Source organism: Gymnoscopelus microlampas (assembly GCF_963454915.1).
Source record: "Gymnoscopelus microlampas genome assembly, chromosome: 11".
NCBI lineage: Eukaryota > Metazoa > Chordata > Actinopteri > Myctophiformes > Myctophidae > Gymnoscopelus > Gymnoscopelus microlampas.
In genome coordinates, this window is record NC_139948.1 from 51566322 (window position 1) to 51592709 (window position 26388).

Genomic DNA, 26388 nt, shown 5'->3' on the forward strand with positions numbered 1-26388 from the left:
TGCGCTCTGTCTCAGCTCGCTTGGTGCCTTCTGGCTTCAACCACCCGGGAGAAGACTGTTCGCGTCACTACCGCCCATTGGGAACTTCCGACAGAATCGGCCACAGACGGCATTAAAACACTTCTTTATTGAAAGATATGGATTATTACATTAAACTACTACCCCGTAGAGACAGTTAGCATTTGGAGCTTTAAGGTAAGCTCCTTTATTTTCAATTTGTACACGTTTGGACTATCTGAGGGGTATAGTGCAGAAAGTCCAGGTCTCCATGGGGCGTGAACCCTACAACTCTCGTAGATTGAAAACGTCAGAATCATAAATACGTCTACGAGGGTTGTATACTACAGCTAGGATAGAGCTAGTGTCGTAACTCTCATGTTACACCACGCTGCCTGTGCGCTCCGGAGCCGCATAAGAGAGTTATGACGGTCTAGCGTTGACTCCCATTGAAAGAGTGGAATGCGAAAGTGCTCTGTCAATCTCAATGAGATAGTTCCAATGTTTGGAACTATAGCCCATAGCGGCCACCGCTTTGCGGCGAGATCAAAGCGTGCGTGACGTAACTCTCTCTTTTACACTCTGCATCGAGCCTTGCTCTGCTCGGAAAGCTGTGCTGCCAGAGCCATAGAGAGAGAGAGTTACAACCACCAGTGGTGTAAAGTAACTACATTTACTTAATATAGCATCACAATGATTTTAACCGTTTATACTTTGGCTATTCAAAAATAGCAGATCTAAACTCATAGTGAGCTTGTAGATCTGATATTTTTGAAACATGTTCAAAATGTCTATGCAAACCTTTGAATACATACATATGTATTTTTAAGCGAACATTAAGTCACTCACATCTTTGCTTCTGGGGGGTCCCTGGAACAATGTTGTTTTAGATGGGGGTCCGCGGCCAAATACATGTCATTTTGGGGGTCCTTAATGAAAAAGTTTGAGAACCACTGCTCTCTATGTACGCCCATTGACTGGGAATGCAGAGGGATGTTTGTTTGTTTATTTATTGTTTGTTTATTTATTGTTTGTGAGGTCATCATCATCATCATCAGTGGTGGAAAACGTACTCAAATGCTTTACTTAAGTAAAAGTACCAATACTGCAATATAAAATATAAAAAAAGTAAAAGTCCAGAATTAAAAGTACAGAAGTATTGGCATCAAAATGTACTTAAAGTACCAAAAGTTACAAAAAGGTACTAAAATATTTGAAAATAGCAGATCTACAAGCTCACAACGCGTCGCGAGCTTGTAGATCTGCTATTTTCAAATATCCTAGGTATAAAATAGGGCTAAAGTGGTTAATGTATGTTTCATAATGTAATCATTTATATCTGAAAAGTAACTAGTATATGTACTTAGTTACTTTCCACCACTGATCATCATCATAGATAGATAGAACACTTTAAAACAAGTCACTACAGTGTCATCCATTAATAAAAGCCAACGTGGACGTACAAAAAAGCCGAAACTTGTTTCCATTGTGATCCACCTTGAGACATATATCAATCAACACACACTGCACATACAACTATGAAACAAAGATTTGATCCTTATACATACAGCAGTACATAGAGGTCAGGAGGGGCGGCCATAGCTGAGTGGTTAGTGAGCCCGCCTTGGGAGCCAGAGGCCCTGGTTGTCCCAGGTTCGATTCCAGGCCAGGTCAGCATATGTGTTAGAAATGAAATTTGTCCCTGAGCAAGACTCTTAACCCCTAATTGCTCACAGGTTCTCATTGGAAACAAGACCGCAAGGACTTTCATGAACGACCTGTTAAAAGGAATTATCCTTATCCTAGGACAAGAAAGGTGCCCTGAGGAAAGAATCAAAAACAGAGGGGGGTATCCGGGGTAGGGGTCTAACTTGGTGTTAAGATGGAGCCATGATTTGAGGTCCTTTTTAAATCTTGCAAGGGAATTTAGGGATTTTAGAGCTGAGGGGGGAAGGGCATTCCACAAAATAATGGCTGCGTGATAGAACACAGTTTTTCCCCTTAAGCGTCCCGAAACGAGGGGGAACCAGATCATAACAACTCCCCCTGGTTGAGTACCTGTGAGCATCCCTCACTCTGGGCAGGTAATCCAGCAAGTATTTGGGGACAGAAGCATCCAGAACAGGGGTGATGCAACTTTGATGATGTAGAGGGCCACTATATTTCCACACTCACTCCAGAGGGCCACGTTGCATATACTGTCGGGCAGACACCTCTTATCTCCATATTGTAACTGTTCGCCATTCTACGTCACCCAAAAGTAGCAAAAATAGCCGATCTACAAGCTCAAAACGCGTCGCAGTGCGACGCTATTTTTGCTACTTTTGAATTGGAATCCTGTTTTGTTTTTTTTTGGTATTTTTGCATTGGAATCCTGAAAAGTGCATTTAGTTATACTTATGTTAACTATGAACATAAATACAAATACATTGGACATAAAAAGAAGACTATAATATTAATACTAGTCATTAAGCTACTAATATAGACTGAAGTAATTAAAGCGGGTCATGTTTGGAATTGTAACGGCTGAAATCAATGATATATCAGTATTCTGATATTAACCTGTGGGCCGCATTATTATTATTATTATTATCATTATTAAGTTGCCCATGTATGCTCTAGGATCTTGAAGACCAGACACAGTGAGAGGTGAGATACTCTCTCCTTCACTCTGAGCCATCCCAGGACACTTCAATAAATACTATACACTGAAGTTGATCATTAGAGTAGGGCAGGCTATACTAACAACACTAGTCTTTCTTTACACAGTCTTAGCATGATGTAGACCAGTTTAAATATCCTCTCAGCAGCCACTACACAAAATGTGATGTTATTGCCAAAGTGTATACTTAGCTTCTAGCCTGTTTTAGATTTGATGTCTGTCTGTCTGTCTGTCTGTCTGTCTGTCTGTCTGTCTGTCTCTGTGTGTGTGTGTGTGTGTGTGTGTGTGTGTGTGTGTGTGTGTGTGTGTGTGTGTGTGTGTGTGTGTGTGTGTGTGTGTGTGTGTGTGTGTGTGTGTGTGTGAGTGAGATCTGGACTGATACTCTAATGAAGTCATTTGTGATCATGTCCTGCATTGTCACTCCCAACGAGAATCGTAGCATCCTCAATTCTGTAACGTATACCTCCAGCTCTGGTCTCACTATACTGTCCCATACATCTTCCCTCTCAAAAGTTCGGATTTCGGAGGAAAAAAAAAGTACAAAAGTATTAGTATCAATACTTTTGCAACGCGACGCATTGTGAGCTTGTAGATCTGCTATTTTCAAATGGCCGAAATGTATATAGGGCTGAAGTGGTTAGTGTATTTACAAAGTAACTATAGTGGAGTAGAAGTAAAAATACTGAAAATTGTAAATTCTCCGGGAAAGTCAAAATGCCTCCAAAGTGTACTTAATTACAGTACTTGAGTAAATGTACTTAGTTGCTTTACACCACTGGTTCAATATTACAGACGTGCAACCATGTTGTAAATGTGAAGAGCAAACCAAAGGAAGGAAGGAAGGAAGGAGGCTTGTCTGGCCTGTAGAAAGTTACTTTATTTTTCATCCACACTCAACATATTCATTTTTTTACTTATACACCTTGTACAGAAAAAACAAACATGTTGTAACCATCAAATACAACACGTTCACTGTGTGTGTGTTTCAGCCAAACCTTCCTCAGAGGCTGCATGCCCAACAGTTTGGACCCGAAGGCTCTATTAGAAGTATTTATTGTTTTTAAACATTCATTTAGTGGCGGACATCGCAAGGCATATTTTCGGACCTTTCAGCCGAACAGAAACAGAGATGGGTAACAGCATGTATAATATTTATTTTTACACAACATGTAAATGAAAGTTGCATAATTATCTCATTCAATCCGAGAACGCATACTGTGTCATTTCAGATGTGTATAGCAATAACCATTATGTTGTACTTTGGCGTATTCAACAATAGCAGATATACAAGCTCGTAGCGCGGCACTCGGAGATCTGCTGTTGGTTTGTTGTTGAAAAATCGTGAAAATGTGTGCAAATCTTTCTTGAATATACTATATGCTATTATATATATTTTAAAAAATTAACTCAAATCTTTGCTTCTGGGAGGATTCTACAAATGTCTTCTAAATCCTAACAGTAAAAAAAAACTGCTATAAAAAAGTTGCTATAATATCAGTGAACTTTTTTCAAGTCAAGGACCACCCAAAATGATATGTATTTGGCAGCATATATATATATATATATATATATATATATATATATATATATATATATATATATATATATATATATATATATATATTCAAAAGATTTGCACACATTTACACTTTCTTTTTTTCAAAAAAAAATAGCAGATCTACAAGTTGATAGCGCCTCACTCGGTGCCGTGCTATGAGATTGTATATCTGCTATTTTTAATAGCCCAAAGTGATCCAAAATGACACAGATGCGTTCCCGTTCCAGGACTGAATGGGTTAAACTAGGAACTGCTTTATTCAGACCAAGATGCATTCTGGGAAGTTGAGGCACACGTCTTTTTTTTTTCCGATGGAGGGATGACTTGAAACGTCTCAGTGCTGCAAAATAAGAGCGTTACACAGGGTTTTAGACACGTCTCAGTGCTGCAAAATAAGAACGTTACACAGGGTTTTAGACACGTCTCAGTGCTGCAAAATAAGAACGTTACACAGAGTTTTAGACACGTCTCAGTGCTGCAAAATAAGAACGTTACACAGGGTTTTAGACACGTCTCAGTGCTGCAAAATAAGAACGTTACACAGGGTTTTAGACACGTCTCAGTGCTGCAAAATAAGAACGTTACACAGAGTTTTAGACAGGCAGTAAAACAGAACAGATCCCCACTCATCATAGACACAACTAATAATGGTTTATAAATTATAATCACATGAATGAGATCAGTATCAACCCATTAAGACCGGGAACGCATCCGCGTCATTTTAAGATTTATTTGGCTATTCAAAAATAGCAGATCTACAAGCTCATAGCGCGGCACAGAGTGCCGCGCTATGAGCTTGTAGATCTGCTATCTTTTTTTGAAAAATCGTGAAAATGTGTGCAAATCTTTGAATAAACACTACTGTATATATTTTTTAAAGCAAACATTTGTAACTCAAATCTTTGCTTCTGGGGGGATTCAAAACAGTGTTTTGAAAAACACTTATGTTGCTGTTATATCAGTGGTTCTCAAACCTTTTCATGTCACGGACCACCCAAAATGACATGTATTTGGCTGCGGACCCCAAAATACCTCAAAATATGTTGTTCCAGGGACCCCCCAGAAGCAAGTTAAAAATGTTCGCTTTTAAAACATATATTCAAAGATTTGCACAAGTTTTCACGATGCTCCTTGAGCTTGTAGATCTGCTATTTTTGAATAGCCAAAGTATAAAATAATGGTTAAAAACAATCTGATGTCTCCTCGTGACCCAAACTACTGAAAATAGCCGATCTACAAGGTCACAACGCGCCGCGATGCGAACCAGCGGTTCTTGTATTTCTTTTTTTTTTTTTTTACTGAGGATAAGGTTAGAAATAAGTTTAGGTTTAGGGCGCGCTCCCACCACACTTTTATTTTACCTCTGGGGCGGAATCTGACAATGCTTTGTCAATGCAAATGCATGGATTCATGGTCTTGCGCATTTTTTCCAAGAATCCACACATTTGCATTGACAAAGCATTGGCAGATTCCGCATAGTTTGACTGAGGTTACGTTTATGAATAAGGTTAGGTTTAGACATAGTTTGACTGAGGTTACGTTTATGAATAAGGTTAGGTTTAGACATAGTTTGACTGAGGTTACGTTTATGAATAAGGTTAGGATTAGACATAGTTTGACTGAGGTTACGTTTAGGAATAAGGTTAGGTTTAGACATAGTCTTACTGAGGTTATGTTCAGGAATAAGGTTAGGTTTAGGCATAGTTTTACTGAGGTTACGTTTATGAATAAGGTTAGGTTTAGACATAGTTTGACTGAGGTTACGTTCAGGAATAAGGTTAGGTTTAGACATAGTTTTACTGAGGTTAAGGTTAGGAATAAGGTTAGGTTTAGACATAGTTTTACTGAGGTTAAGGTTAGGAATAAGGTTAGGTTTAGACATAGTTTGACTGAGGTTACGTTTAGGAATAAGGTTAGGTTTAGACGTCGGATTTGCCCCCGGGGCGACAGTGTTTTTGGGGCGAGCGTTTTGTTATTCAGTACAAACGGTTATGAGATTCATAGCCATATACCAGGGGTGGGTAACTTTGATGATGGAGAGGGCCACTATATTTCCACACTCACGCCAGAGGGCCACATAGCATATACACCTCTTATCTCCGTATTTTAACTTTTTTCGTAAATCAAGGCCGTATCAATGCCGTACTCAATGCCATTCTATGTCACCCAAAAGTGAAAAAAATGGCAAAAATAGCAGATCTACAAGCTCAAAACGCGTCGCAATGCGACGTGTTTTGAGCTTGTAGATCTGCTATTTTTGCTATTTTTGAATTGGAATCCTGATTGTTTTTTTGTTATTTTTATTTGATTTCAAATCCATTTAGTTAACCGTTAACTTTATGAACTTATGAAAAAAGACACTAGCATTTCTATACTAGTCATTAAGCTACTAATATAGAAGTAATTAAAGCGGGTCATGTTTGCATGTTTGGAATCATAACAGCTGAAATCAATAATATATCAGTATTCTGATATTAACCTGTGGGCCGCATTAAGTGAAGGTGGGGGCCGCATGTGGCCCCCGGGCCGCCAGTTGCCCATGTATGACATATACAATACAAACACTGTACCTTAAACTCCCACATCACCATGGCTCCATCCAGACCAACGCTGCTGTACCGTTCCACCTTGTCTCTCTCTCCAGACACCACACACAGCTGACTGTTACAACACAACGGTTACACACTGTTACAACACAACGGTTACACACTGTTACAACACAACGGTTACACACTGTTACAACACAACGGTTACACACTGTTACAACACAACGGTTACACACTGTTACAACACAACGGTTACACACTGTTACAACACAACAGACACACACTGTTACAACACAACAGACACACACTGTTACAACACAACACACAGCTGACTGTTACAACACAACGGTTACACACTGTTACAACACAACGGTTACACACTGTTACAACACAACGGTTACACACTGTTACAACACAACGGTTACACACTGTTACAACACAACAGACACACACTGTTACAACACAACAGACACACACTGTTACAACACAACGGTTACACACTGTTACAACACAACGGTTACACACTGTTACAACACAACGGTTACACACTGTTACAACACAACAGACACACACTGTTACAACACAACAGACACACACTGTTACAACACAACACACAGCTGACTGTTACAACACAACGGTTACACACTGTTACAACACAACAGACACACACTGTTACAACACAACAGACACACACTGTTACAACACAACGGTTACACACTGTTACAACACAACGGTTACACACTGTTACAACACAACAGTTACACACTGTTACAACACAACAGACACAACACACAGCTGACTGTTACAACACAACGGTTACACACTGTTACAACACAACAGTTACACACTGTTACAACACAACAGACACAACACACAGCTGGCTGTTACAACACAACAGTTACACACTGTTACAACACAACAGACACAACACACAGCTGACTGTTACACCACAACGGTTACACACTGTTACAACACAACAGACACAACACACAGCTGACTGTTACAACACAACGGTTACACACTGTTACAACACAACAGACACAACACACAGCTGGCTGTTACACCACAACGGTTACACACTGTTACAACACAATGGTTACACACTGTTACAACACAACGGTTACACAATGAGTTATTATTAGACACACGTCAAGGTAAAGACAAGTCACAGTGATTCTGAATGAAACAAGCACACAGGGTTGTGTGTGTCTGCTGTAGAATCACACTCGAGTTAGAATACGAAGGCCCTGGTTTAATGTGTGAAATACGACACTATTAGACAACTGCAACGCATCTGTAATAGCCTGTATGATGAGCCACCAGCCGAGCCGAAAATCTATGCTCTATGAGAAAATCTCTGCCGAAAAGACTATAAAAAAACGGGACCCGATGCCTCCCTGCTTGACGCTCAGCATCAAGGGTCAGATTGGGGGGGGGGGGTAAAGTCCCTGCGAAATGACTAGCTAGCGTCATGTCCAGCTGGTGGGGGGGGGGGGGGGGGGTGTAATCGTGCACACTACAGAAACAGGAGATATAGGCTCCTGCCACATGCCTCAGCCTCTGCAAGGCTTACGTACTTATTTTAACCCATTAAGCCCGGGGGAAATAGCAGATCTACAAGCGCTCATAGCCGCAAAGAAAGAAACCTGCTATTTTTGAATAGCCCAAAGTATAAAATAATGGTTTAAGCCAGTGGTTTTCAACCTTTTTCATGCCAAGGACCCCTAAATTGATATACATTTGGCCGCGGACCCCCATTTGAAAATGTTTTGTGCCAGGGACCCCCAGAAGCAAAGATATCAGTTAAATAGCAGATCTACAAGCTCATAGCGTGGCACTCAGTGCCGCGCTATGAGCTTGTAGATCGGCTATTTTTGAATAGCCAAAGCTAAGTGGTAAAAAATGATTGTGACGCTATGTTAACTCATTTTGCTGGGGACCCCCTGGTACTCCCTCAAGGACCACCGGTGGTCCCCGGACCACGGGCTAAAAAGTGAAAGTCAAACGTTTGAGAAGCAGCAGCAGTGTTGCATGTTCGTCTTACGTGATGCTGTTCTGGTGCAGGGTGCCCAGCTCGTTGCCCTCCTCGTCCCCGGCTCTCTTGTCCAGGTTGCGGAAGTGCTGCATGGCCGACATGCTGGTCTTGGACGTCTGCTTGGGGACGTCCAGCTTCTTCACGAACTGCAGAGCGTCAGGACCCTGGTAGGAGAACTGGTACGGACAGCAGTCATGGCCCTGAAAGAGGAGACCAGCAGTATGAAGCTTAAACTCTTCTACTCCACTACATCTCACAGGCAAATATTGTACTTTTACTCCACTACAATGTTTTGAAAACTTTATACACTAGTTACTTTGTAGATATAAATCATTCATTACATTATAAAACATATATTAAAATGTAGGGTAAGTGATATTTTTTGGTTAAACCAAAAAGCATGTTGTTAAAAGGTTAAAGCACTATATTCTGATAGTAATCATTGCTATAGAGCAGTGGTTTTCCACCTTTTTCGTGTCAAGGACCACCAAATTGACACATATTAGCCCAGGGACCCCCATTTGAAAAGATATGCCAGGGACTCAACCATTTTAATGTCTTGGGGGTCCCAGTCTACACTGAAGTATCATCATCATTAGTGTTCATGCAACTCTGGGAGTGTACAAAATGGAACCAAAGATGGACCCTAACGGGTCCATTTGGTTCCATTTTGTACACTCCCAGAGTTACAGACACATAAGGGTCAATTTGGTTTCTAACTATTAATTTGGCTGGGGACCCCCTGGAACCCCCTCAAGGACCACTGGTGGTCCCGGACCACTGGTTGAGAAGCACTGCTATAGAGTGTTTGTTCAGTAACAGGAGTCTAGCCGTCTCTCCAGCTCTTTAATAAACAGAAAATACATTTTCCGGTAGGTGTCAAAATCTCAGCCATTCAGGAGAAAGTACCCATTTTTAAGCTTCATTTTTATAGTGTTCCAGTTCCAATTTTGCCTGCTCATTTCTTAGTGTCATCACTTCCATATATCCTGATTGTGTTCTCTATCCTGATTGGATAAAATTGGAAATGAAACTGAAACGAAAATGCATTTTCTGTTTAATAAAGAGCTGGAGAGACAAGGAGACTCCTTTTACTGATCAAACACTTTATAGTAATGAGTACTATCAGAATATAGAGCTATTCAACACTTATTTTAACCAAAGAAAATCACTTACCCTACCTTTAACCACTTCAGCCCCATTTTATACCTAGGCTATTTTCGAATAGCCGATCTACAAGCTCATATTTGAGTTAAAATGTGTGTGTGTGTGTGTGTGTGTGTGTGTGTGTGTGTGTGTGTGTGTGTGTGTGTGTGTGTGTGTGTGTGTGTGTGTGTATGTGTATGTGTATATATATATATATATATATATATATATATATATATATATATATATATATATATATATATACACAAAGATTGCGCACATTTTCACGATTCTTTTTTCAAAAATAGCAGATCTACAAGGTCATAGTGCGGCACTCGGTGCCGCACTATGAGCTTGTAGATCGGCTATTTTTACTAGTTTGGGTCACGAGGAGACAGATTGTTTTTAACCATTATTTTATACTTTGGCTATTCAAAATGAGTCACTGTATGAGCTTGTAGATCTGCTATTTTTTAATAGCCAGTAAGCAACTAAGTATAGGCCTACATCAGTGTAATCAGACATAACTCTATATAACCCCTAAACCTAACCTCTAAATGACAAATACTAACCCCAACCTCAATCCTTTCCTACTTATAAGCCTAAATATGTTTAGAAATTATATTTGAACCATAGAAACCCTTTATTTTGTGAGGTCCTCACAATGTCTTATTCTCAAATTTGACTATGCCTTTGGCCCTCACAAGTATAGACATGCACGTGCACACGCGCACACACACACACACACACACACACACACACACACACACCACTTACCGCAGCCACTATCTCCGTGGGGCTCACATAGAGCACGCTCACCAGAGGCAGCCGGTCATTGGTCAGCTGGGTCACCCTGAACACACACACACAAAGGACAGAGGTCAGAGGTCAACGTGACGAGGTCATCAACAGAACCAGCCGGTTTGTCTCAGTCTCAAACCGGCGCTTCAGGAAGTCTGGTTTCCATGGAAACACCAGTTGAGAGGCAGTGTTGATTTTGTCGACTAAAACTATGACGAAAAATGTTCGTCGACCACCGTTTTTCACTGACTAAATAATAAGACCTAAATAAAAACTAAATAAAACTAAGCTATGATGACTAAAACTGAGACTAAATATATTGGCAATTTCATTATAAAATAAACAATATAAAACATTTGTCAACTACCTTTTTTCACTGACGAAATCTAAATAAAAACTAAATAAAACTAAGCTATGATGACTAAAACTAAGACTAAATGTATTGGCAATTTCATCAACAAATAAAAACTAGACCATAATGTTAGTGAGGGATCTAGAGGAGAAGAGATCCAGTAGAACTAAAAGACAAGTCATTTTATGTTTGGTTGCGCTCGGGTGTTGCGCTCTGAAAATAGCTGATCTACAAGCTCACGTGAGCTTGTAGATCAGCTATTTTCAGCATGCAACCAAGTGTAACCAAATCAGCCATTACGACGCCATCAAGGCACCAAAGAACTGGTCAGTAAAGAATACTTTGAGGACTCTAACAGGAGCTCTCATCCAAGGTTACTTTGACTATCTATGCATGCACCTCATTGTACCACAGCACCACTAAGGCCTTGAAAACAAGGCTCCAGACATCCCAAAACAAACCGGTAAGGCTACTTGTTGGCCTTTAAACATACAACTCATCCAACCCCTGCTCCCTTTGCTAGGGTGGGATGGCTCAGGGTTGAGGACAGAGTACAGCACCTTGCAATGGGCCTGGTCTACAAGATACACCACCAGGGACGTCACAGGCTCTCAGAAGGTGGGGGGGGGGTGGACTTTCGGTGGACTATACCCCTTACTTTACACTTTGGCTATTCAAAAATAGCAGATATACAAGCTCATAGCGCGGCACCGAGTGCCGCGCTATGAGCTTGTAGATCTGCTATTTTTGAAAAAGCGTTTTGGTTACTTTATTTCGGTTTTAGGGTTAGGGTTAGGTTATTTAATTCTTATTTTTGCCCGATTTTACCGATTTATTATCAAAAAATATAAATATTTTTTATTTTTTCAAAAAGTGGGGGGTATGAAATCACGGATCTGTGAGAGTGAGGGTGTCGCGTCGTACGCACAGCGAATGGCCGTGGCGCCCCTGTACACCACAACGCTAAGATACCCATGTACCTGTCAAAGTACTTCAAAAACGTCATTCAAGTCCACAATCACAACACCAGAGGTAGCTCTGATCACGTCCAACCCAGATTTGGCTCAAACAAGGGGTTCAATTCGTTCTCCTGCTATGCCACAAAAATGTGGAACGCCCGAGCAGCAGTCGTAAAGGAGTGTGAATCTCTACTCTGCTTCAAAACCGCTCTAAAAGGGGATGTGTTTGGTAAGGGTAAAAAAAAAGGATAAATGTTTCGATGAATTGAGTACAAAGGACCCCAATGGGAAAGGCTTTCTTGGGTTTGAAATCCTCTCAGCAGACCTTGTATTGAACTGTACTTTCCTGTGCTACTTGTTAGAAAACTGCTAATAAAGTATTCAATCAATCAATCAACGTTAGCAGCCAGTGACATGATTGAAATGCAACCATATGATAGTTGTTAAGCTAGTGGAAAAGTGATTTAATGTCGTCTATATATATATATATATATATATAAACACATCTCTCATGGGGAGAGACACGGCAGACCTGTTCTCCCCGTTAGCAACCATGTATGTTATTAGATCAACAAGTCCTTGAACTCACAGCATCCATTATTAACCACTTCATATTTACAGAACAGCTTGTACTGATGTTTGAATGCTGCGTCATGGCATTATACTGTAATGTTTGGTTTACAACTGAACTACAGTAAGTAAACACTAGCTCTTATCTGTGTAGCGCACAGACAACAATGCAAAACAACACCTGGCACGGGTCATCATACAGTATAACACCACTTTATTATAATGATTGCATTCCTTTATGACTCCCACAACACCATAAAACGTTTACCATGCATTTACCTACATTTTTTGGGAACCAGTCAGGACTTGTCTCGTTGCATTGTCTGCACTGCTTTTACCATTTGTATTCCAGCCTGAGACCCTCATAAGTGTTTTAGTTCACACTGAACAATGTGTTGTGAATTGATAATACATTCAAGCTGAACTGAATCAACAAGCATTTGATTGTAGTTCTCAATCAAATATGACAACTACAAGAAGATTCAACCGGGGGTTAGGTTTTTTTCCTGTAAAATCCCCACCTGTTCTAGTGGTTCATAAACATATGAAAGCTGACATGAAACTAAATCGGGATTGATGAACAACACAATAGAGCAGTGGTTCTCAAACTTTTTCATGTCAAGGACCCCCTAATTGACACGTATTACCGCGCGGACCCCCATTTGAAAATATAAGCCAGGGACCCCAATAAGAGAAGATTTTTACGGCTCTCTAAAAGTGATTCTCAACCATTTTAATTTCAAGGACCCCCAGTTTGACATGCATTAGGCTACCGACCCCCATTTAATGGCATTTATACCTCTGGGACCCCAATTCACATTGTAAAACCAAACCAATGTTAATTCAACTCTACACTCTCAGAGTTACAGACCCATAAGGGTCCATTTGGTTCCTGTCCATCATCTAGCTGGGGACCCCCTGGAACCCCCTCAAGTACCCCTGGGGGGAGAACCAATGCAATAGAGCACCGAAGTCTGACGTAATTTACACATCCTACCTGGGTCGCGCCCCCCCCACCCATTCTGAATCCCCATAGACGTGTTTAATATTGCGTCAAATAAGAACCGTGTTCTAAAAATTAACAAATGATCCCGGCGATTTTACTCTTATGGATATGAAGCATCAACTGACGGTGAGAAAACGATAATGTTACTTCCGACGAATTAGTTACATTTTCACCAGAAACAGACAGTATGAAATATAAGTGACTGACTATCATAAACGATACAGAACCTCCTCCCTGACAATATCACAGAGACAGTTTGTTTATTTTTGGACCACAATTCTTATGAGACGATTCTAAGATGACCCAATGTTATTCTCCATAGAGACATTACTTTACGACCCAGGGGATGAACGAGTGACGTCAGGACTTCTGTACTCTATAGCAGGGGTCTTCAACAGGGGGTCCGGGACCCCTAGGGGGTCCTCAGAGTTACTACAGGGGGTCCACCAAATCTTTGTGGGATATGATTCTTTTTTTTTTACCTTAACCACGTGAACCCTAGCATCCCTTTTTCTGAGGAGAACTTTAGCCAAAAAATAGCAGATCTAGATCTGCTATTTTTGGTAAAGAGGTATAGGTGTAGAGGGAAAAAAGAGCAGACCAAGTAAACAAAAAAAGTATGATCTGAAACACAATTTCATACAATATAGAGGGGGTCCCTGCCTCATCTCTCTCTCTCTCAGCTAGGGGGTCCTTGGCCTGAAAACGTTGAAGACCCCTGATCTATAGTCCTGAAGCTTGTTATTCATGAGCATGTATGAAGTGCTTACATCACATGAACTATGAAGATGGTGAACAAAGGTTCTGCAGTAAGAGTGACTTTAACTCTTTAAGGCAGTTGGTTTTCAACCTTTTTCGCGTCAGGGACCCCCAAATTGACACATATTAGCCCACGGACCCCCATTTGAAAAGATATGCCAGGGACTCAACCATTTTGATTTATTTGGGGTCCCAATCTACACTGTATCACCATCATTAGTGTCCATTTAACTCTGAGAGTGTACAAATGGAATCAAATGGACCCGTTAGGGTCCATTTGGTTCCATTTGTACACTCTCAGAGTTACAGACACACAAGGTTCAATTTGGTTCCTAACTATTCATTTGGCTGGGGACCCCCTGGAACCCCCTCAAGGACCCCTGGTGGTCCCCGGACCACTGGTTGAAAACCACTGCTTTAAGGCATCAGTGTCACTTTAGATTGTTAGCGTTGGCTATTCAAAAATAGCCGATCTACAAGCTCACAATGCGTCGCATTTTCCTCTGACATGTAGTGGAGTAGAAGTAAAAGTACAGGACATGTGCAAATACTCCAGTAAAGTAAAAGTACCTCAAAATCTTACTTATAAGTACAGTACTTGAGTAAATATACATAGTTACTTTCCACCACTGAGGGTTAAGTGACTTAAAAAGAAAATGTGCCTTTTGGTTGCAGTACTCACTCTTTCCCCTGGGTGGCGTCGGCCACACTGATGCTGCTGTTGTGAGCCACCCAGGCCAGCTGGTCCCCGCTGGGGGAGAAGGAGACGCTGTGCACCCAGCCCCCACAGTCCCTCTGCTCCAGCAGAACCTCCCCGAACGGCATCTTAGCCCCCCAGGGCGTCGGCCCGGGCTTGTCCTCGATGTCCTTGATGTACGCCGAGAAGATCCTGGAGGGAAAAGGACACGGACACGTATTTACATTAAGTTTAAAGTAACTGAGTACATTTACTCAAGTACTGTACTTAAAAAGTACAATTTTTTAGGTACTTTTACTTCACTGGAGAACTTCCAATTTTCAGTACTTTTACTTCTACTCCACTACATCTCAGAGGCAAATATTGTACTTTTACTCCACTACAATTATTTGATTTAGTTACTAGTTACTTTGTAGATTTATATTATTATTACAAAACATACATTAACCACTTCAGCCCTATATACATTTCGGCCATTTGAAAATAGCAGATCTACAAGCTCACAATGCGTCGCTACGCGACGCATTGTGAGCTTGTAGATCTGCTATTTTCAAAGGATTTGTATAGATTTGGAAAACTTGTGAAATGGGACATTCTGCATAATGACTACTTTCTACTTTTGGTACTTTAAGTACATTTTGGTACCAATACTTTTGTACTTTTTGCTCAAAGTAAATTTTGAATTCTGTGGACTTTTACTTGTATTTCTTTATTGCAGTCTTGATGTAGTACTTTTCCCCACCACTAGTCTCACCTGCAGTGGAAGTCGGCGGACCCCGCAGCCAGCAGGATGTTGTTGGGATGCCAGTTCAGACTGAGCACCGTGGAGCGGATGGCCTTCTTGATGTGCTTACTGAGCCACCTGACAGGAAACAGAATTATGTGCTTACTGAGCCACCTGACAGGAAACAGAATTATGTGCTTAGTGGGTACATACACACATCTCCGTTTGCTGGCGTGAAGCGGGTCGCTACGAAACGGAAGCTCTTGTTCCGGATCCGGCAATTTTGTTATGTATACAAATGTGTTGTGGAAACCGGATGTGCTTTTTCCGGACCGGATCGCGTCCGTCTTTCCGGTTTTTTTTTTAACATGGGAGTGGATGGGACTTCCGGCCGTCCGTACGGTTGCAAACGGACATGTGTGTATGTACCCACTGAGCCACCTGACAGGAAACAGAATTATGTGCTTACTGAGCCACCTGACAGGACAGGGAACACAGGGGTCATCACCGCATTATTATGGATCCCACTTCAGTTCTAGGCAGAACCCTCTGTGATTGGCCAGTAGTCGCTGTGATTGACAGTTCTCGTTTTTGCAACTATGCCTAAACCTAACCCTAACCTCAGTAAGACTAGGCCTGCCACGGCGCGAACGGCCTTTTTGCATGTAGTTTAAGCGCAAGGGGGCGGGGTGGGGAGAGAGTCAGCGCGCTGAAGTCAAGGCACAGAATACGGTGTTGTTGACAGACAACGGATGCACGCTTATGAGAAACAACAAAAATAAAACCTGGCGAAACAGTTGCGTGCATTAGAGCAAGATGAGGATAAATTAAACATTCAGTCTAAATGTCCAGTAATTTAGAATTACCACTACTTTTTTATTTGAAATTGAATCTAAATATTATAAACTCTCAGGACAGCGTAATACAAATATCATTTATGAAAAGGCTACTATAGGCTACAGTAAAGTCCTGCATTAGCGCAAGATGAGGATAAAGGAAACATTCAGTCTAAATGTCCAGTTTGCTAACAATTCACACCTACAGTGCCAGATAATCACCAAGAGAGTTAAAAAAGAAAAAAAACGTTTCAGTCATTCAGTCCTAACCAAAAAGGCCGTTCGCATACCTGTAGTTGTGAATTATTAGCAAACTGTCTGCAAAGGCCTTAAATGTCCAGTTTGCTAATAATTCACAACTACAGGTATGCGAACGGCCTTTAGACTGAATGTTTCATTTATCCTCATCTTGCGCTAATGCACGCAACTGTTTCACCAGGTTTTATTTTTGTTGTTTCTCATAAGCGTGCATCAGTTGTCTGTCAACAACACCGTATTCTGTGCCTTGACTTCAGCACGCTGACTCTCTCCCCACCCGCCCCCCGCCCCCGTGCAGTTAAACTGCATGCAAAAAGGCCGTTCGCTGCCACGGCTGCCAGGGAGCCAATCAGACGGGTAAGGCGGGTCTATATCCTATAACGTTGGTGGGATTCATAATCTCGCGTCATCGGCATGTTGGCTTGTGGTGGACACATTTTGTCAAAATTCTATCTTAGCCACGGACATAAACATTTGTGGAAAATGATATTACCATAAACACACACACACCTTTTGTGTGTTTGGAAAAAAATGGAACCCATAGGGTCCATTTGGTTCCATTTGTACACTCTGAGTTATGGGGGTCCTTGAATATAAAAGGTTAGAGAACCACTAGTACCAGTAGACTCCTAATGTGTCATACATACTGTAGTTTCATAGTCAATAAGTGACATGCATATTCTGAGGAAAACCTGGAGACTGAGACATTCAGTAAATGAGTCTTATGATCAAAATAATGTAAAAAACTAAAAATGTAAACATTTGCCACAGACAAGGCCAAGTCTAGCCACGGACACGTTTGTCCGTGCGTGTACATACGGACACGTTGATGACCCCCCTGGGGGAACAGGGAACGAAGTTGCACAAAACTCCCAACGAAATGTATTCGTTCCTCGTGTACTTCTGCAAAGAGTATATCTTTTTGTAACTCGTTTGTAACTCGAATCTTTGCTTCTGGGAGGATTCTACAAATGTCTTCTACAGTTTTTAGAAAAAAAACGTATGTCGCTATAATAATATCAGTGGTTCTCAAACTTTTTCATGTCAAGGACCACCCAAAATTATATGTATTTGGCCACGGACCCCCATCTGAAAATATTTTGTTCCAGGGACCCCGCCCCCAGAAGCAAAGATTTGAGTTAAAAATGTTTGCTTAAAAAAAATATATATACATTCAAAGATTTGCACAGATTTTCACTATTTAAAAAAAAAATCTACAATCTCGTAGCGCGACACCGCTACGAGCTTGTAGATCTGCTATTTTTGAATAGCCCCCAAAGTATAACACAATAATGGTTCAAGTGGTTTACAACAGAATGCGTTTCCCTGGTCTTAAATAAAGAACTGAGGCGATTCTTTAAAAAAAATCTAAATCAGTCTAAAACAGTTTTTGAAAAAACAACAACATTTTTTTAACGATTTTTCAAAAATAGCCGATCTACAAGCTCATAGCGCGGCACCGAGTGCCGCGCTATGAGCTTGTAGATCGGCTATTTTTGAATAGCCAAAGAAATCTAAAGTGACACAGATGCGTTCCAGGTCTTAATGGGTTAATGCTGGTCTACATGTTGGACTGACCAGTCGTTCTCCTTCTCGAAGTAGCACACGGAGATGATGCGCGCCCCGCTGCCCAGGGCGAACTTGTTCTCCTGCGGGGACCACTTGACGCACGTGGCGGCCCGGTTGATCCGGACCAGCACCAGGGTGGGCTTCCACTCCGCCCCGTCCTTCAGCGTCCACACGTAGGCGTTCCGGTCCGAGGCACAGGTCACGATGCGGTTGGTCTCCGCCGCCCAGTCTATGCCTGTGTGTAGACGACAAGCAATCTGATTGATTGAAATGAAATAGCTATCTAGCCGTGCTTCAAACCAGCATGATTAGACCATATATGGCACAGCTGTGCTGTGACGTCACGCTGTCCCACGGTAGGAAAACAAACAGACAGTAGCCTGACCCACCGCCGCCACCGGAGAACAAACAGCTATGCAAAATGGACTATGTTGTTCATTTTGACTTATTTGGTGGTCTTACGGTTGATCAATGGTTAGCAGAAGAGGATGAGAAGGAGAACGCGAAACCAAATGAGAGATTTGTTCCAATGACAACGGCGAAAATAGCCGATCTACAAGTTCACAACGCATCACCATCGCGACACGTCAGCTTGTAGATCAGTTATTTTGGCCACGTGACACGGTCGTACGACGGAGCATATAGCCTACTGGAATCAGCTGTGTTGATGAGACGGTGCCTCAGAGCGCTGTTACAGGGACTATTTAATGTCTCAGTCAAATAAACTCTTCTCTTTACAGGGAAACGGATAATAGCGAAACATTTGTATTATGAATTGCCCCACAATATGAATGGATGTGTTTTGTTGGTAACTGTTGTATAATCGCAATATTTCACTCGAGGGTGTGCTTTACCTACATTATTGTCACTTGACCGCATCACTGGCGTGCCAATAATGACAGTAAAGCACACCCTCTTGTGTAATATTGCTTAACTCACATTTGTTTACGTAGGGAAAAGTATCAATACTGCAATGTAGAAATACTCTGTTACAAGTAAAAGTCCGGAATTCATACATTTATGAATATAAAATGTATACTAAATACATTTTAGTCGACTAAATCAACTGCAGATTTAGTCGACTAAAACTAGACAAAAACTAGAACATTTCAGGTGACTAAAATATGACTAACACCAAATGGAATTTTATTCAAAAGACTATGACTAAAACTGAATCAAAATTTGCTGTCAAAATCAACACTGATTTACAGTACTTTTATAGTATTGTTCAATAATAAATGCTGTGCCTCCAAAATAAACAAATACATGAAAAAAAGAAAAGGGTAGGACTAACAGACCATTTCCTCCCATGTTTGAGCTCAGTTTTTAATCATGATGCTGAGTGTCCTTTGAGGCCCGTTCTCCAAATGGAATATTTCCTTCCTGGCCAGATAACGAAGAACAACATTCCTAAACTAGTTCTATTTTTTATAGGAGGTTGAGTTTTGGAGACGTGACCGAAGCCAAATTCCAAAACCCCCAAATCTCGGCCTACCTTTAAGTAAAACATTTCTAGCATTTTTTTTTTGTTTCTTCCGAAACCGAATACCGAATATAGGAAACAGTTGGCCGAATAACCGAATAATATGATTATTAAAAAATATATATATATTTATTTTATATATATATATATATATATATATATATATATATATTTATTTTATTTTTTTTGTACTATTGCTGTCATGGCTGTTGTAGAGCGACATGATTATGGCAAAAATAATCACTATGGGTCCATATTGAGATCAGTTATAAAATATATATACATTCGGTATTCAGTGTTAAAATCTATTCGGCCGAATACCGAATATGCATTTTTTGGCCATATTCGGACGAATATATATTCGGTGCATCCCTACATTTGAGTACTTTTTCCACCACTGCCCAGACCCCTCTTTGTGTTCCACCAACAACCAGAACGGGGTGTATACAGTACCTGTGATCCGTCCACTGTGCTCCGTCAGCTCGTGGATCTTCAGCCATTCTTTGCCCTTTTTCTCATAGATGTCGACCACGCTGTTGTTGGGGCTCACCGCGATCTCTGCGGAGACAGACAGGGGGCGACGTATCTCCTTTTAGCACAGAGTCACTATACAAGGTACTGTAATATCCCATTCAATCCGGAAAACGCATACACTGTGTCATTTTAGATTTTTTTGCTATAAACCATTATTTTATTATACTTTGGGCTATTCAAAAATAGCAGATATACAAGCTCATAGCGCGGCACCGAGTGCCGCGCTATGAGCTTGTAGATCTGCTATTTTTGAAAACTACGCAAATCTTTGAATATATATATCTTGTTTTATTTCAAGCGAAGATTTTTAACTCAAACCTTTTTCGTAAATTAACTCATTCAATCCCGGAACGCATCTAAAAATGTCTCCTAAATCCTAACAGTTTTCTGAAGAACGTATGTTGCTATAATATCAGTGGTTCTCAAACTTTTTCATGTGAAGGACCCCCAAAATGATACGTATAAATTTGGCCGCGGACCACCATCTCAAAACATGTTGTTCCAGGGACCCCCCAGAAGCGAAGATTTGAGTTACAAATGTTCGCTTTAAAAATATACGTATATTCAAAGATTTGCACAAATCTTCACGATTTTTTACCCTGCAGCATGATACAACATCAACTGCTGTGTGGTTCAGAGAAGAGTGCAAGTCTGGTAACTTAATCCATAAAGACCAGGGAACGCGTCAGTCATTTTAACATTTCCTTGGCTATTCAAAAAATATCAGATCTACAAGCTCATAGCGCAGCACCGAGTGCCGCGCTATGAGCTTGTAGATCTGCTATTTTTTTTTAAAGATCATGAAAATGTGTGCAAATCTTTGAATATATATATATATATATATACACAATCTTTGCTTCTGGGTGTCCCTGGAACAACATATTTTGAGATGAGGGGGTCCACCGACAAATACGTATCATTTTGGGGGTCCTTGACATGAAAAGGTTTGAGCACCACTGATATATAAACAGGATTTAGAAGACATTTGTAGAATCCCCCCAGAAGCAAAGATTTGAGTCACAAACGTTCGCTTAACAAAATATACATTCAAAGATTCGCACAAAATGTTCCACGATTTAAAAACAAAATATAAATAGCAGATCTACAAGCTCATAGCGCGGCACTCGGTGCCGCGCTATGAGCTTGTAGATCTGCTATATATTTTTGAGTGGTGCCAACCACTCCTATATCTGACTTTGTCCGTGTGTCCGTCCGTATGTATGTATGTATGTCCAATAAACAAACATTGATGACAACATCAATACGGGGCTCATCAAAGGCACCACTCTCTTCACACAGGGTGTGATTTTTTTGAATAGCCCAAAGTATAAAATAATGGTTATAGGTCTAAAACTCTAAAATGACACAGATGCGTTCCCGGTCTCAAAGGGTTAAGTGCAGAGTGTCTGCAGACGGTATAGATTCTTCAGTGCATTTCCCGTTCCTTCATAATCTGATTGACTGCATCATCTCTCCAGACAACTTTAATGGACCGCAATTACAATAGAGTGTGTGTGTGTGTGTGTGTGTGTGTGTGTGTGTGTGTGTGTGTGCCCCGCCCAGCATCAACACACACACACACAGGTTATGAAAGGTGAAAGAGGGATTTACAGCAGGCTGCAGGCCTGTCGCAATCATTACACACGGTGATCGACTAATTGCAATCATTTTGAGCAGAATCGCAATTATTTCGGGAATTTATCATTTCCGTGTTGAAAAATGTTGTGAAAATGTGAAAAATGTGAGAGCATGAGGGTGTATTTTGTACGTTCTACAATGAGGAAATGACTGACTGACTGACTGACTGGCTGGCTGATTTGCTTGGATGTTGTGGGTCACTTACGCGTCCTGTCTTTATTCCAGGCGTGGCAGGACAGAGGCTCCAGGCCGAAGCTGTAGAGAGACATGTCTGAACAGAGAGAGAGACACACACACACACACACAGAGAGAGAGAGAGAGAGAGAGAGCAGGGGAAGGGAGCTGAGCTGCTGTGGAATGTGTCTGACAGGAGTGTCTGCTATGGAGAACCTGCTGCTGCAGGTTTAGAGAGAGAGAGAGAGAGAGAGAGAGAGAGAGAGAGAGAGGCATTCTTTTAGAGTTATGATCAAAAGCGACAAATATAATGGTCTCTGTCAGGTGGAAAGAACTCCTGACACTCCGTTTCCTTTTCTAAATATTATTTTAAGAAAACATTTTAAAGGGATAGTTCACCCAAAACATACGTTCTTTCCATAGAGACTTGAATTCATGGATTTTTTTTTTTAGTTCTCGTCTCATTCCTATAAGCCAATAAATTTGATGACCAGCGGACCAGTAGGCAGCGGTTCCGGTAGGAGACACAAAGGAGACTCTTTGCGTCTCCTACCGGAACCGCTGCCTACCGGTCATCAAATTATTGTCTTAGGAATGAGACAAAAAAACTAAAAAATATCCATGAATTCAAGTCTCCATGGGGTGACTCATCCATAGGAAAAAAAGTCATTTTGGAGGGGTGAACTGTCCCTTTAAAATAGTGAAAATAGCTCAATCTACAGGGCTGGTAGATCTGCTATTTTCACTAGACTTTTGTGAGACACTCTTGTATGATGAAGGATGGCCATTGATGATTCCCAAAACAAAAAGACATAACAAGTTAGGAGGTTGCTGTGTCCAGCATAAAGCAAAGTGAGGTCCGGGGGACCCCCAGGGGTCCTTGAGGGAGTTCCAGGGGGGTCCCCAGCTAAATGATGGATAGTTAGGATTAGGAACCAAATGGACCCTTATGGGTCTGTAACTCTGAGAGCGTACAAATGGAACCAAATGGGCCCTAACGGGTCCATTTGGTTACATTTGTCCATTTGTACCACAGAGTTACATTAACATTGATTTTACAATATAAATTGGGGTCCCAGAGATAGAAATGTCATTAAATGGGGGTCCGTTGCCTCTAAGGCATGTCAAACTGGGGGTCCTTGAAATTAAAATGGTTGAGAATCACTGCTACAGAGCCGTAAAAATCTTCTCTTATGGGGGCCCCTGGCATATCTTTTCAAATGGGGGTCCGTGGGCTAATAAGTGTCAATTTGGGGGTCCTTGATGTGAAAAAGTTTGAGAACCACTGAGCAAAGAACATAAGGGATTATTTATGTTAACGCCTGGAATGTGAGGCACAAGTCCTGGAATTTGGAACATGTAAAGTGTTTTTCTGTGTGTTAGGTGTGTTTGGCGTTTGGTGTGTTTGGTGTGGTCACTCACAGCCAGTTGGCTATTTCAAAGTGTGCACTGCTCTCTGCCTTTTTGCCATAACCCAGTGGTTCTCAACCAGTGGTCCGGGGACCACCAGTGGTCCTTGAGGAGTTTCCAGGTGGTCCCCAGCTAAATCATGGAGTTGAGTTAGTTGGTAACCAAATGAACCCTTATTAGATCTTTAACTCTTGAGAGTGTAAAATGAAACCAAATGGACCCGTACGGGTCCATTTGGTTTCATTTTACACTCTCAAGAGTTAAATTATTGTGAAACATCTGCGTTACTTAATTCAGTGGTTCTCAAACTTTTTCGTGCCAAGGACCCCCAAATAAACACTTATTAGACCGCGGACCCCCATAATAGAAGATTTTTACGGCTCTCTAGCAGTGATTTCAACCATTTTAATTTCAAGGACCCCCAGTTTGACATGCATTAGGCTACGGACCCCCATTTAATAGCATTTATGTCTCTGGGACCCCAATTCATATCGTAAAATCAATGTTACTTTAACTCTGAGAGTGTACAAATCGGGTCCATTTGGTTCCATTTGCACACTCTCAGAGTTACAGACCCATAAGGGTCCATTTGGTTGACTATCCATCAATTAGCTGGGGACCCCCTGGAACTCCCTCAAGTACCCCTGGGGGTCCCCGGACCCCACTTTGAGAACCAATGACTTAATTTACAAGACGTCTACACAATTAGTGAATGGAGAAGGATTGTTATTTTTGACAAAAATCTTATCCAACGATAACAAAATATTCTACGTTTTGTGTCTGAGAGTCCTCAAACGGTGGTTCCGTGGCTCAAATGCTCAATAAATAATGGACCTTGACATGAAAAAGGGTTGAAAACCCACTGCCATAACCTTTTGCACGTCAGATAGTGGAGTGAGCAATGACTCACTGACTAACAGAGGAGAGTATTATCAGGGCCGAGGTAAGGACTGTGCAAACATGCTTTGATTAGATGTTCACCCTCCATGCTTTCTGAACGCACAACCAGCTTCTATAGACTGGTGGAAGGAATCCAGTGGTGGGGAAAAGTACTCAGATATTGTACTTAAGTAAAAGTATCAATATGTTGCAAAGTGGAAATACTCCATTCCAAGTGAAAGTCCGGAATTCAAAATTTACTTGAGTAAAAGTACAAAAAGTATTGGCATCAAAATATACTCTGAAAATCTGAAAGTCTGAAATCTGAAATCTGAGAGTGCTCATTATGCAGAACGTCCCAGAATGTCACAGGTTTTCAAATGTATAAAAACATATTTTGAAAATAGCAGATCTACAAGCTCACAATGCGTCGCGATGCGACGCATTGTGAGCTTGTAGATCTGCTATTTTCAAACATTTTTTGCACTTTTACTTTTGGTACTTTTGTACTTTTACTCAAGTAACATTTTTGAACTCAGGCCTTTCTCTTGTAAGGGCACGGTCACACTGCACTTGTATTTCACCTATATGGGGCCAACGCTTTGTCAGTGCAAAAGCATGGATTCATGGTCTTTGCGCATCTTTCACTCGAATCCACGCATTTGCATCGACAAAGCATTGGCAGATTCCGCTCCATAGGGTCAAATATAAGTCCGGTGTATAAGGAGTATTTCTATATTGCAGTATTGATTCTTTTACTTAAAGGGCAAGACCACTTTGGTAGAGGTCTGGGTTATATGTAGTTACCTCGCCATGATGTAACTCCCAAAGGTGGACAAGAAATACAAAATTATTACTCCATTGATTAGAAATTGATCATTCAAAATATGCTCCTCATTGACTTACATTGTACGCTGAAACAGCTCTCAAAGTCACTCTTTTAGCATGTAAACAAACGTAAACAGAGTTGATTCAGACAATATAGAACATCATCAAACACAGTACTGTTTGTTTTTTTGATAAAAAATGTTAACTTCCTGTTGATTTTGCCATTTTTATTAGAAAGAAAACCTGGACTGGGTCGGCGGATCCGGATCTTCAAATAGTAAAATCATCAGGAAGTTAACATTTTTATTAAAAAAATAAACAGTACTGGGTTTGGTGATGTTCTATATTGTCTGAATCAGCTTCGTTTGTGTTCGTTTACGTGCTAAAAGAGTGACTTTGAGAGCTGTTTCAGTGTACAATGTAAGTCAATGAGGAGCATATTTTGAATTATCAATTTCTAATTACTGGAGCAATTATTTTTCATTTCTTGTCCCACCTTTGGAGTTACATCATGGCAAGGAAACTACACAACCCAAACCTCTACCAAAGTGGTCTTGCCCTTTAAGTAAAACAATATGTGAGTACTTGTTCCAAGTGTGAAGAACACAGCCCTCCTTATGGGAGATTAAAAACAAACAAAGACACTGGGGTTTCATCATAACAGCAGATGAGACTAAACGCAGAATAGAATTTGACACTCATGGCAACAAGGCAGGAGAAACCTAAGGCAGGGCAACAAGCCCCGCCTCTTTTCTCTCTACCTGCCTGAGCTGCTCAGAATAGAAAAAAACACACAATGTAATAATAAAGTCAACAGGGTGTAATAATAACCTACCTTTGGGTGCTTTGGGTGCGGGGGTCTGGGTGGGTGGGTGGCAGGTTGGTAGCGACGGTTGCAAGGCTGTGTTCGTGGACTCTGGGCAGTCGACACGAAGACTTTTCGCAGCTTCTCTGTCTGTCTGACTGG

General features: G+C 41.1%; 1 protein-coding gene across 2 annotated transcripts; it reads right to left on the reverse strand.

Moving 5' to 3' along the window:
• Nucleotides 1-4275: 4275 nt before the first annotated feature.
• On the reverse strand, nt 4276-26388 carry LOC311055087 (actin-related protein 2/3 complex subunit 1A-A). 2 transcript variants are annotated; one of them, XM_084071182.1, is made up of 10 exons: nt 26257-26388; nt 22336-22526; nt 20412-20516; nt 18485-18710; nt 15843-15950; nt 15074-15280; nt 10722-10797; nt 8808-8998; nt 6788-6878; nt 4276-4557 (listed from the first exon to the last, which is right to left on the reverse strand). In XM_084071182.1, the coding sequence occupies exons 2-10, from the start codon at nt 22397-22399 to the stop codon at nt 4552-4554; spliced, it is 1074 nt and encodes a 357-aa protein (XP_083927308.1). In that variant the 5' UTR covers nt 22400-22526; nt 26257-26388; the 3' UTR covers nt 4276-4551. The 2 variants fall into 2 exon arrangements, with proteins under 2 accessions (XP_083927308.1, XP_083927309.1); XM_084071183.1 differs by having other exon boundaries at nt 22336-22523; nt 26257-26383.